Source organism: Suncus etruscus, chromosome 9 (genome assembly GCF_024139225.1).
Source record: "Suncus etruscus isolate mSunEtr1 chromosome 9, mSunEtr1.pri.cur, whole genome shotgun sequence".
Taxonomy (NCBI): Eukaryota; Metazoa; Chordata; class Mammalia; order Eulipotyphla; family Soricidae; genus Suncus; species Suncus etruscus.
Window position 1 is genome coordinate 63996136 of NC_064856.1, and position 14422 is coordinate 64010557.

A 14422-nucleotide genomic window follows, 5' to 3' on the forward strand; every position below is an offset into this window, starting at 1 on the left:
CCCCCTTTCCTTCACTTGGAACCTCTGGCTTGACTTCTGACATCAGAGAAGAATTTCTCTGACTTTGAGCTTTACATAAATATATACTACATTTACTAATCAGACCTTTTGTATTTTCATTTATATCTTGAGTAAACAAATGTTCCCAAGATTTGTTTCTGCTATTATATGTACCAATAATTTGCTCATTATGTAAGGCATTTAATTATGTGAATGTGCCACAATTTATAGATCCATTCTTATGCTGATGGACATCTATATGCTCCTCATTTGGTATTATTTACAAACAACATTATGAACATTCTTAGAGATGCTTATAGGTGTATGCATGCCTTCATTTCTGTTGATTTAGGAGTAACATGACATAGAGCATGTGAACACTTCTCTTCAATAAATATTGCCAGAAAGTTTTCTATGGAAAATCAGTCATTTTTACTTTGTCAACTGTGTGAGAATACTAGTTAGTAACACATTTTACATTGTTGATCCTCTTATGTTTAGTCAATCTGGCTGAAATGCAATAGTAGTTTATAGAAAATTTTGTTTTTATTTCCCTACTGGCTAATTTTATGTTTCTACATGTTTGGTCATCTGCTTATGAAGTACTATTTCATACATTTTGCATGTTTTCATCATACTGTCTTCTTAGTAATATGAAAAAGTTCTTCACATATTTTGGATTAAAAAAAGAGGTAATTAAAGGTTAATGGACATTATATATCATCCACAATGTGACTGACTTGTTCTTAAAAGTATATGTTGAAAAGAAAAATTTTGGCACCATCCCGTTTATGTGTCTTCCCTTTTTGTCACTTCCCTTATTATTTTTACTTTTACTTTTTCAAAGCTATCACTTATTCTAAGATCATTCCCTTTTTTTTTTTTTTTTTTTTTGGTTTTTGGGTTAAACCCAGTGATGCTCAGGAATTACTCCTGACTACGTGCTCAGAAATTGCTCCTGGCTTGGGGGCTCATATGTGATGCCAAGGATTGAACCCACGTCTGTCCTGAGTCAGCTATGTCCAAGGCAAATGCCCTACTGCTGTGCTATTGCTCCGGCTCTGTTTCATTCACTCATTATTCTATGCTTCAAATTTTATGTTTAGGCCTGTAATTTTTGTTGTATATGTTGTAAAATGAAGATCCACAGTCAGCTTTTTTTTTAATATAATTACATAGTTCTAAACTAGAGCAACTTAAAGAATATACCTTTCCTCCAATTTTATGCAGTAATCCTTTATTTTAGATCAAGTGTTCATATATTTGTATAACTTTCACTGAAACCCAAACTCCTTCAATTGTCTATTTTTCTTTACTTGTTATATAGCACTCTGGCCTAATTTCTATAGTTGCATAAATCTTAATAACTGGTACTAAAAAGCCTGCAACTCTGCACTTTTTTTTCAAGTTGCCTTGTATATTCCTGGTCCTTTGGATTTTCATATAAATTTTAGAAGCAACTTATCAATATCACAAAAATATGTTGGGATTTATATCACACTAAATCTTTGAATCAATCTGAGAAGAAATTTGATTTTTATAATACAGCAACTCATCCATGAAAATTATTAGTAAGTATAATTGCATATCAACTCTGTGCTCATCGCTGCTGAACCCAAGTATGAGTATTGCCTTTGAAAGACATACAAATGGGCAAATATCACTGCACACAATAAAATGTAAGGTGGTCATTTCTCACTGTTGGCAAGAAGAGCTAATATTTATTAAATGTCTATTATGTAACAAGCTTGGTTTTAAAGAACTTTACAGGTATTAATTATTTATACTCTGTGCATTAGCATACTTTGAGGTAATTGCTGTTATTAAGTTCATTGTCTCTGCAATGCTCAGTGGGTCCAGAGGCCACTCCCAGCAATATTCAGTCATCCAAGTTGAATGAGCAAGTCAATGCTGAACCCATTGATAAGTTGTTGCTGTGGTCTAGCCAGGCTGGTGGCCACAAGAGACACCTTAGCAATACTTGGGGACTTACAGGGTGATATCTGGTCTTATTTAGGGGCCCTCACTGTGCCAGGAATTGAACTCAGAGCCTTGTGCATGCAAGACATGCACTCCTGGTATCCTGACTTTTATCTCCTCACTTTTATGTGGGTATTTCTCATCTTAACTGGATCCAAAAAAAAGCACAACCCAAGGCTTGTTGGAAAGATCAGAAAAATATGAAAAGTTAACTCATTTCTGAACAAGTTTACCAGAAAAAGAGCAAGTAGAACATTTATGCATTTAACTAGCATACATACAAACAAACAGAAACATAAAAGAAGAACAAAATCAACTATAATGAAATGACATGGCATTTTAGGAAACTGCCAGCAAGGGAATTCTGGGATGGCAATGTCCAGTAGCAAGGAGTGAGAATGAAGTTGGTGATTGAGGCCTTTCAGTTGGAGTCTGAAGGAAGCATCTGTGCAGCAGGGATCAAGTCTTGGTTTGATTCCCCAGCAGCAGCATTTGTTTTCTAGGCCTGACAGAAGAAATAATACCACAAAACAGAGGAGCAAAATAATAGAAATGTATTTCTCTTTCTATTCTGGAGACTGAAAGGAACTGGGGGTTCCTTTTGGCAGTTCTGAGGAGAGGCTTTTTCTTCTCTTTCATCCTCATTACCCTCTCATAGTCTCCCAATTTCTGGAACCATTCTGTCATTGGGAGCTTTTAGACACATCACTGTCCTCTCCCATCTCTTTCAGTACCTGGAGTTCTTTACCACTGATGTTTTCATGTCTCTTCTCTTAAGTTTACCAAACTAGTGGAGTTAGGAGTTACCTTAACCCTGTACTTTCTCCATCTCATCTTAACTAACTGCATCTGCAAAGACCTATTTACAAATAAGATTACATTCCTAGTTGCAAGGGCAGTGATAGAATTGCAGTATATATTGCTGGAGGACACAATTTAACCAGTAACACAAACCTTCAGGCTGTGAGTGAAAATGAGTGAAAGGCTCTCAAGAGGAACATGGTAGGGGATGTAGGAGGCCAGACAGACTGGGGAGGAAGAAACCCTTGCTAGTCTGCCACCCTTAGGGCTATTTCAGTTTCATCCAAACTAATCCTGGAGCTATTGTGAAGGGATAGGTACTCCTCAGAGTTGTCCTCAGCTGATACAAGAGCTCTGGGCTTTTCATATTCATCAGAGCAGACTCCAGGCACTGGAGGACACTTCTGCATTAAGGAACCAAAGGCACTGATTCTAGAAGTGAAAGGACACCAGTGTTAGAGGCATATTAAAGCAGGAAAAAAAAGGAAGTTGAGGAAATTTGAGTAGTTTTTAGTTAAAAAGCTGTCTGCTTCTTTGTTCTTGCTTCCATTCCTACTGATTTGTGCATAACACCTTTCAGAACTCTCCACCTTTGAGATCCTTGGACTACTCTAGGGCTCTCTGTCCCTTAGAGATTTCAGACCTTATCCTAACATCATTGCCACCTTATTCTGCTTTTTTTTTTTCTACTGAGTTCCACACTTTTCTTACTTGACTTTATTTCCATTTCATCCTTTCCCTTTTCTTTCTAACTAAACTACTAGAGCCATCAGTAGCAAAACAGAATGTTCCCATATGAGAGAATAAACCCATATGATCATCTCTATAATTGCTGAAAACGACTTTGCCGAGATTCTACACCCATTTATGATTTTTAAAAAGCCATCACCAAAATGGGAATTGGTCTCAATATAGTAAAGGTCATATTCAGCAAATCCACAGCCAACATCATCCTTAATGGGGAGAGAGGGACTGAAAGCCTTTTCTCTAAGAGCAGACACAAGGATGCCCATGTACTCTGCTATTATTTAACACAGCATTGGACATTTTAACCACAGTTAAAAACAGCTATAAACACAGCTATAAAACAAGTGAGAAATTAAAGAGGTTCAAATGGATAAAGAAGAAATCAAGCTATCACTAATTCAGATGTATATAGAAAATCTTAAAGACTTCGCCAAAGAAAAATTGTGGAAATAATAAGTTAACATACACAAGGTGAATTCTGAAATGGATTATAAACCTTGATATCAGGAACGTATCTATTAAATACAATGAGGACACAGAAGCCGAATTCTCCACTATATATATTGTCCCCAGAGGAGTCTTCAACAATGCAATCCCACTGACAGTGAAGACAAAAGCAAAAATAAGCAAACGGGATTATGTCAGATTCTAAAGCTTCTGAAAAGTCAAAGAAATGATGACAAAATAAAAAGAAACCTCACTGACTGGTAAAATAAATCACACATTATAAATTAGATGAAGGATTAATTTCTAAGATTAATATAATGTTGGCATAACTCAACAAAAAAATCCAACCCCATCTAAATATTAAGAGAGGATCTAGACACTTACTTTTTATTTTTTTAAATAAAATTTTAATTGATTCACCGTAAGGTCCACAGTTACAAAGTCATCATGATTGAGTTTCAGACATACAATTCACCAGCGCACATTTCCCACCACCAATGATTTTCATTCATCCTCTCCCCTGTCCTCTCTCCTGCCTGCCTCTGACAGACATTCCTTCTATCTCACTCTCTCTTTTTCTTTCCTTTTTTGTTTTAGACATTGTAGTTTTCAGTATTATTATTGAAAGGATATAATTGAAAGGGTATATTGAAAGAGTATAAATATATTACTTTACCATCTGTCAGCACCCAATTCTTTTCCAGAGTATTCATTTCTACCATTATAAGATACCATCTACCATTATAAGATACTTTCTTAAATAAGGTACATCATGTCTAACAGGCATATGAAAAAAACATTTATCATCACTGATTATCGGGAAAACCAAAATCAAAAAAACAATAAAATGACAATATCACATACCAGTGAAAACAACTTACTAATATGGTTTATAAAGTATTAAACTTTTTATTTTGATAGGGATGTAGTAAAAAGGGAATCTTTATTCACTGTTGATGGGACTATTGTCTGTTTGAACCATTATAGAAATGCGTGAAAACTCTTAAAAAATCTAAAAAAAGAATTTCTATATGACCCGGTGATTCTCCTCTTGGCACTTACCCCTGAGAACATCAATACAAAAAGATATATGTACACCTGTGTTCATTCATAATAGCCAAGATCTGGAAACAGCCCAAGTACCCAAGAATAAATGAGTCAACAATGAAATTGTAGCATATATACACATTGAATATACTACTGAGCTGTGAAAAAAGATGAAATCCTTAAATACTCAGGAACCTGTGGAATTGGAGGATATCATGCGAAATTAAGTGAGTCAGAAGGGAAAAGAAATGGAAGATGAATTTTCCCATATATGAATCTTAAGAAGTAAAACAAGAGAACAGAAAATTCCTAATGGAAATAAACCCTGAGACATTGCCAGCAGAACTGTGAACTAAGAATGCAAAGAGGGAGAGATAGGAGAGACCCTAAGATAGTAGTATAAAAGTTTTGACAATAAGAGATGAAAAAATGCTCCACATCACTAATCATCAGAGATATGCAAATCAAAACAACAGCTAGGTACCATCTCATTCCACAGAGACTGGCACACATCACAAAGCACAAGCACAATCAGTGCTGGCGGGGACATAGAGAGAAAGAAACTCCCATTCACTGCTGGTGGGAATGCCATCTAGTCAAGCCTTTATGGAAAACAATATGAAGATTCCTCAAAAAACTGGAAATTGACCTCTCATTATGGTCCGGCAATACCACTCCTAGGGATATATACTAGGAACACAAAAACACAATACAAAAATTCCCTCTGCCTATGTTCATTGCAGCTTTATTTACAGTAGCCAGAATCTGGAAACAACCTAGATGCCCAACAGCAGATAAGTGGCTATGAAACTGTGGTACCTATACACAATAAAATACTGTGCAGCCATCAGGAAAAATGAAGTCATGAAATTTTCCTATACATAGGTGCACATGGAAACTATTATGCTGAGTGAAATGAGTCAGAGTGAGAGAGATAGACATAGAATAGTCTCACTCATCTATGGGATTTAAGAAAAAGAAAAGACATCATTGTAATAATACCCAGTGACAATAGAGGTAAGGTTTGAAAGGACCAGACTATGATATGAAGCTTATCACAAAGATTGGTGAGTGCAGTTAGAGAAATAACTACACCAACAGTTATCATGATAATGGTAGTGAGAAAAATAGAATGTCTGTCTTGAAGACAGATAGGAATTGGGGGAGGAGATATGGGGGGCATTGGTAGTGGGAAGGTTGCGCTGATAAGGGGGGTATACTTTTTTTTTATAACTGAAATCCAACTACAAACATGTTTGTAATCCTCGTGCCTAAAAAAATATATATTAATAAAGAAGAGATGGAAAAGTTATATTGAAAGTTTAAAACAAACTTGAAACTGATCTAAATCTCATATCAACAAAAAAATAAACCAAACAAAAATTCCAGAACTCTCCTTTACTTTGAAGGGATGAGCCAGCTATCAAAGCACTTGCTTTGTAATTTGGGGGCCTTAAAGTTGTTCTTATGGATGTCGTTGTATCATTGACTTATGGACTATTGACACATTACATAAGATACTAATTTTAGTTTCTAAAGTTACTGGTTTCTTCATTTTTAAAATAGAATTAAGTTATTTGAGGAATTTTCAAGACTAAATGAGTCTCATAATTGGTTATCACTATTACGTAAGTCTTGTGTATTAAATTGGCTTTTAAAATTATAAAATTTGTCAACAATTATAGAATATCCATACAATGATGAATATATTCAGCATGTGAAATCATGGATGGAATGTTAAACTGGGGTAGGTTTCTTTCTGGTCTTAAATTAGCCTTTGGGTGGTCTATCTTCTTTGGATATGTGTTGGTCTCTCTGTCTCCTTATTTCCCATATATAAAATTTGAAGTCTGTAATGGAAAAATTCTTGGAAAAGTTTGTGGTTTCAATGGTCTAAATTCCATGTTTGAAGATCAAAACCTTAGCACTTTAATCAATGTGGGCAAGAAGGTAATTTAAATTAGTTTATATAAATTTCAAGAACTTGAGCTTCTATTAGGTGTCAGACTCTATTAGGGATTAGAAAAACAAAGAAAATCAAAGCCAATTCTCTCTCCTTTCTCCCAACTTCTTTCCATCTCTCCCTTTCTCCCTCCCTCCCTTTCCCCCTTTCTCTCTCTCCCTCTATCTCTCTCTCTCTCTCTTTCTCTCTCTCACAGTAATTGACAGAGGGAGATGATTATTATAGCTGAGAAGATCCTGCATCTGGATTTCAACAAAAATAGAATTTTTTGTTTAGATGTAAGGAGAGATTCTAATGTGGATTCGATCTTAAACTGTAGTAATAAACAACTCGGTCCTTCCCAATGTCTGTTAGTCTTTGTTTGCACAAAGTATGGCATGGATGTTTCTGGTCAGTAAGTGATTTGATGAATGATCATTCAGAAACCCAGATTCTTTCTATCTTGTGGTTCCACTTTCCTACTGGGACACCATCATCCTCTACTGAACTCCTGATTTTAGAAGACAGAGGCGAGAAAGGAAGTATGGAGGATTATATATACAGAGTTTATATGAATCATGCTGGAAGTGGCATATATCATGTCTGTGCAGGCTAACAGATATAACTGCAAGAAAGGTTGGCAGTGTGGTCTATCTAAATGTTGTCAAGAAAAGAAATCTTTTGGAGAATGTATAGCATGCTGTGATTTAAAGGTTATTTTTCCTGTTGGACTTTGTGTTGTGAGCAGCTAGATTTCTCTTAAGTCAAACTCACACAAGTATAACATGAGATAACTGTCAAGTTGAATTTCTGACCAGGGACTATCTTTATCAAACTGTGGTTACTGAGAGAATTCTCACCATAGTTTTGCTTGGTTTGAGAATTCCCAAATGAGATTGCAGTTTGGATACATAACAGGATTTGAAATAGAAGAGAGTGAGGAAGAGAGGAGAAAGCTTACAGTTTCACTTTACACACCTTTTCCCTGTCTGCAGACCTTCCAATCATAATCTGAGACATAATAGAGAAGTCCCATCTATCTTTCTGACAAATATTCCTACACTTATAATCTGCTTTCTTGTCTTTCTACAGTGACCTTGTCAGCTGCCACTCCATCCTATTTCAGGGGGTTCACATTAATTGCCCTCAAGGAGAACAGAGAGGGTGACAAAGAAGAAGACCATGCTGGGACCTTCCAGGTAAGAACTGTCTGGGCATGTCCCGTAGTAGAAGTGAAAAACAGAACCTGAATAAAGAGAGATACAAATATCTGAGGTGGCTCCTCTGGCAGTTTCCTTGACCATAGATAACAAGGGCCAGGTCCATTTGTAAGGGCCATGATGAAAGTGGCCACATATACCTCATGCCTATCATTAAATCTTCAGTGTTGGCCAGCAGGGATCTCATCACCTAGCAAGCCACAATGTTTAAGTTCTCTGGGCTCATGGTGTCTCTGGGCAGCCAAGCATAGATGCAGAGGACTTTTTCAGCTATTTCTCCTGTGCAGTCATTTTGTGATTGTCTATTCTCAAGCGTAAAGGGAACAGGAGCTTAAAATGGCCTGACAGGCAGGAGTTCAAAGCACAGGAGAACTATTAAAGAATGAAGAGATTGATTTATGAGGAAAGATTAAAAGAATTAAACATGCTTTGCTTGGCTAAATGAACAGGGCCGAGTTTAAGAGGTGGTAATGGTCTTTAAATGTCAGTCCTAGTAGAGCAAGCTCCACCAAGGGAGGCTGCATTTGACTTTGTACAAAAGGGCACAGCAAGACGAAAGTGGGTCAGGAGAAGAAAGTGAGTCTCAGAGGCAGATCCCTGACAATGAGTCATATTTCAAAATGGAATATTCTTCTAGGGAAGTGGAGGAAACATCACCCCCACTCTTTATTTCCCACTCCCAAAGGTATAGAAGGAGGTAGGGCAAGTTGTCAGAACATGTCCCAGGAGGATTGGGGAGATCCTGGAAGGAGGCCTGGCCAAATTTGCTGTAATCATTTTTCATTTTCAAATTTCATTGTTCTGAAATGTGTGTGTTTTTTAATCTGGCATTTGCTAACTCAGAAGCAGAAGAAAAAGAAGTAAAAAATAATACTAACATTGAGAGCTCAGCTATAATTTGTGGGCTCCACAGAAGATCCAACCTCAAATACTCTACCTAGCCAAAGGTACATCGTAACTTTATGACTAGGTTGTACATTTTAATTCTGTGATTAAATGTATATTGTTTAAGATTTTGATTTTTGCCGATTACTTCCACATTCATTGTAATATCCCTCTGGGTAGTTAGATGTCAGATTTTTCTTTGTATGAATCTGAAGGAGTTACCCAATAACAATATTTCATGGGTACTTAGCATTTTGCAGACACTAGACTAAATGCTTCACCTTATCTTAGTTTGTCTTGGCAATTTAATTACTTTACCTTATCTTAGTTTAATTTCCAAAATAATCAAGCAGATAGGAACTATCTTAATTTTATAAACCAGGAAATTGAAACTAGAGAAATTAAATAGCATGATTAAATGACCAGTAAGTATTAAGAGCAGATTATTCTATAAGGTGATCTCAGAAACTCAATCATTTTTGGATGGTACCGAGCATGAACCTTTCATAGATATTTTTAGACAGTACATTTTAAGGCTGTCATCATAAGGAAAGGAAGACTAACACATGCATTAAGCCATTTGATATATATCTCCCTGGGTTATGATAATTTACCTGTTGAATTGTGATAACTTATCTTATGGTACTGATGACATATCCAAATCAGGTAGTTGAAAGAGCTAGATATCTGAGTAGTAGAAGCAGTAAAAAATTCTGGGAGCAATTTTTAGAGCAATATGGATTGTTTTCCTATTTTTCACTCATGAAAAATTGTGGCATGGGGCAATTAACTTTCTTAAAAACCACTTCTCTTTAAAACATTACTATTATCTTTTACTATTAATGTAACATTGGTTTACAAGAAGGTAAACATATATTTTAGGGATATCAACTTTAAATAAGGAAATCCAGGTGACCTGGTTCTGTACCCCTGGACTATGCTGGTGCCCACTACTTCTCAGTATGTGTATGATAAATGAAAAAAAATGATGATTTATTGTGGTATTTTTTCCCTCAAGATGATAGTCTCAGTGTCATAGATATTATATGGATTATTCTAGTTAATCATGTAACATTGTAATCATAAATGTCTGGTTCTATTGCCACTTCAAAGCCAATTGAGTGAGAAACAATGACAGATTAAGTTAAGAGCTTTATTGGTAGCAAGTCAGCAAGTTTGAAGATGGCGTACTCATGACCTCCTAGTAACCATCTTATCTTCATGGTCACAAAATATGTGTCTTTTTTATATGGAGAAAGAGGACAGGGAAACACTTTTTTTTTTTCTCTCCAGAAAGTGTGGGCTGTATGTAGCCAGTGAGCACTTAAATATTCAATGAAGTTCCCGGTGGGCTGGTGTCTTGAGGCACAGTCCATTTTAGTTGCTAATGTGCAATCCCTAACAAAGATTTGTGAGTAAGACTTGGGCTTTGTGGGAAAGACAAAGATAAGGACAACTGTCCCTGTTCAGAAGAACTTGCTGGATTTTTTTAATTGTGAAGTCAGTTTTTAATTCGTGTTGGGTTGGACACAATAGCCCAGTGGAGTCATTATGGTTATTTCCGTTAGCAGATGATGAAACTAAGTCTCCAAATTTTCTAAAGCAACCCAACGTGTGTGTGTGTGTGTGTGTGTGTGTGTGTGTGTGTGTGTGTGTGAGTGAGTGTGTGGTGGGGAGGACAATGGTCAGCAAATACCTGTGCCATTGATTTTTCTCATCTCTCCACCCTTACCTGGCCCTGTGTGTTCAACACAAACTCCAAGTATGCTTCCAAAATCTTAGAGGTAGGGATGAGGAATTCAAGCACTTATCTTCACCTTACCTCTTTGACTTCAGCTGTGTGCCTTTATTCCTCTCCTTCCAGCATTAAAAAAGTCTTTTCTCTCGGCACAAATCATCTTTGAAGCATTCTTGGGTATCTCTTGCTTGCCAGGCATGGAGCTCAGCAGTGATGAGAAACACAGAGCAGTCCTGCCTGCCTGTGGCTTCTGGCATCTTCGTTTGTCATGATGCCTTAAATCAGCTCTGTTGCCAAAAGGCAGAGCAGAAAGTCAGCAAGTCGCCCATTGGAACAGGAGCAGATGCTTACAAACTGCAGTTGCCACAGCAATGTAAAAGAAGACAAATATAGGGGCTAGAGTGATAGTACAGCCGGTAGGGAGTTTGTCTTGCTCGCAACTGAGCTGGGTTCGATCCCTCGCGTCCCATATGATCCTCCGAACCTGCCAGAAGTAATTTCTGAGTGCAGAGTCAGGAGTGAACACTGCTGGATGTGACCCAAACAATAACAACAACAACAACAACAACAATAACAACAGCAACCAATAAAGACAACTATATAGTGATTGACAAATATTTAGATAAACTTCTTTGTTTAAAATTCTCACTGGACACCTCTGAGGTCTTTACAGCAGCTATGAAATTCTCAGAGACTCAAAACCAGACTCTGGCTGGTGGGGCCGGAGCAGTGTCACAAGAGGTAAGGCATCTATCTGCCTTGCGTGCATTAGCCTAGGACAGACCGCTGTTCGATCCCCGGCGTCCCATATGGTCCCCCAAGTCAGGAGCGATTTCGGAGTGAATAGCCAGGAGTAACCCCTGAGTATCAAAACCTAAATAAATAAAAATAAATAGGGAAGCTGAGTGGGATTCAGCTTCTAAAGTGAACCCTTACCTAGAGAAACCAGACTCAGTGAGTAAAAACACAAGGAGAACAAACGTCAGAGTCCTTTTAGAGGCTGTTTGAGAGGTAGAGAAGGAAGTTAGGATGACAGAACCAAGAAGGGGCTAGAGGGCGGGGGTGGGAGGAAGCAGAACCTTCTCTGTTCCACAGTGGATCCAACTTTGGCACAGATGAGGGTATCTGTCAGAAGACACTCGACTCTTTGATGAGCGAACTGCATGTACTCGTGGGAATTGAAAGTGGCAAAGAATGCAGAGCTGTATGCACTGCCTTTCCCAAGGAAACAGCCAGTCCTTTCCAATCATGTTGCTGCTGAAAGCAAATTGCTCCCAGGAATGCTCTGGGCCCCTCCATCTGCCAACTCATTCTCTACCTCTTCTGCTCAGAGCTAACTCCCTGTTAGGAAGGCCTGTTCTTCTCAACCTATTTGAAACCTCACACCCTTCACCCTTCATTGGACTCCTTTTCCCTCTTTTCCATTTTTTTCTCATTGACTTTATTGCTACCTACCTGATGTATCACCTTTTTTACTTATTGATTTGAGTGGGGGTGGGCTTCCACTAAATTATAAGCTTCTCAAGATAAAGATTTTTTTATCAGTCTTGTGTGCTGCTGTTTCCCTAGTGCTTCAAATTAGGCTTCAAATATTTATATTTGAATGGTTAATTTCTAATACCATTTCTTTATTTTATTTCTAATTTTAGTCCTGTAGCCATTAACTAGCTTATGTCATCAGCTACTGATCAAAAACAGATAGCCTAATTATAAAGAGATGTTGGTCTGAAAATATTCTCTCAATAACCACACAAGTCAGTTTCTTTTAGGAACTATTTATCCAATATTCTTCTTCACCTGCTTCTAAACTATTTTTATTATCATTTTATTTTGTTATCATTTTTATATTCATTATCATGTTATTTCATGAACAATAAATATTAATTGCTATCTAATGGTTTCTGAGCCATGTGAGAAGCTAGAGAACTTTGGACAGTGTTTTCTGAAAATAAAATGCTATTATAATCCTTGTTTAGGAATTCTCTTAATTTAGAGGAAAATGCTCTTATGCTACATTTTCCTTTCAAGATATTAGAGTCCTTCAAGCTACCGTTCACTATTACAAAAATAATAGGATGAAACATGTTCCATACACAAAACCCTTTTTTTTTTCTCTTTTGGTGTTATTTTGAAGAATAGATTCCCAGAAGTGTAATTACAAATGCAGAGGGTATAGATATTTTAAAGGTGTCGATGAGTATTTCAAAGCTGTATTTCTCTGCTCTCCCATCTCCTGATTAACAAAACAAAGCAAAACAAACACTGCCACCCAGATCTCTTTTCAATGTTTTCAATAAAGACATTTTATTATAGAACCCACACCCACTAATGGGAAGGAAAATATGTCCCATAACAGGGCATCCCAGAATCCAGACAGATCAAATTGAAGGAACAAATATTGCAAGATAAGATACATAGCAAGAATGGAGAAACATGAAAAATTAACAAATAACCAATTGCACAAGTATAAGATAGATGATTTGGCTTTATGGAAACAAATCAAACTAACCATACAATGCACTCAGGTTTTGAATTGTCTACAAGTTTAGAATGAGCCATTCATAAGCTAGAACCTTGGAAAACTAATACAATGTTAAGATGCATCACAGGAGCATGAACATAGGAATTAGATTACCTTACAGGATTCTTAATCTATCCTGAGAAATCTCTTTATATTATATCTTTGTCCACAGAGTGTACCAAACCACAATTACAATATAAAATATTAATGCTTTCTTTAATTCATTTGTTCATTCAAATATTTCATATTTTCCTTTCAAAGTAGCTATTATAGCTTATAATTATTCTTTTTTGTAAGGCTTATTTGCTTACAATAATTTGACCACATCGTATCTATTTTGTTCACTATTGTATTTCTAAAAACTAGAATTGTGCTTGGCATATGATGGACACTCAAATAGCATCCAAAATGAATGAATGAATGAAAGTATATATTCCAACTAATGAGAGGAAATGTACTAGGCTGGGAGCTTATGGAGATGAACAATAAAGATAATAGCCCCTGTATCAGGAGGTCAAGAACTATAGCTTCCCAGCTCTCCAAAACTATGTAAAATGGTAGATCATAAGTGTGCTTATAGGGAGCCTAGGTTTGTAATTTTTTAGGTTATCATATGCTCCTTTCTGTTCACTCTGAGGAAAATGCCATTTTGTCAAAAGCATGACACAGAGTAAAAGACTAGAATAGACAGAACTGTTCTGCAGCAAGTTAGATGTTAAATTGCTTCATGAGTACAAATAAGAAAACAGTTACTTTTCTGGCCATGGGGTTTAGGTACTGCTTTGGGAGACTGGAAAGGACTTTTATAGAGATAACTTATGAGTGATCTTTTTGTGTGGCTTGAGAGTGGACAAGAAATAAAAATAAGGGGACATGTGAATATCATTTCCTCATTACCCAAATCTATATTTTAAAGTATACCCTAGTTTAATGTTCTGCTTTTAATTTTCAGCTTTTTAACACTTATGGGCCAGTGGTTGAAAACCACACCTCATCTTTCTTTAAACAAGTACATAGATTCAGGTCATTAGAGTTTGCTTAAATAAATGAGTGGGTAAAAGAGCCACGGGATTACTCTTATGCTATGCTTACTC

General features: G+C 36.7%; 1 protein-coding gene across 2 annotated transcripts in view; it reads left to right on the top strand.

Annotated features, from left to right (window-relative positions):
- SPON1 (spondin 1) overlaps positions 1 to 14422 on the top strand; it is a 341451-nt gene that overhangs the window by 17669 nt on the left and 309360 nt on the right. For both annotated transcript variants that reach the window (XR_007498919.1, XM_049781005.1), the window contains exon 2: positions 8057 to 8163. Coding sequence is in view for 1 of the 2 variants with exons in the window: in XM_049781005.1 (XP_049636962.1) it covers positions 8057 to 8163 (107 nt within the window). In the remaining variant the exon portion in view is untranslated. The remainder of the gene's footprint in view (positions 1 to 8056; positions 8164 to 14422) is intronic.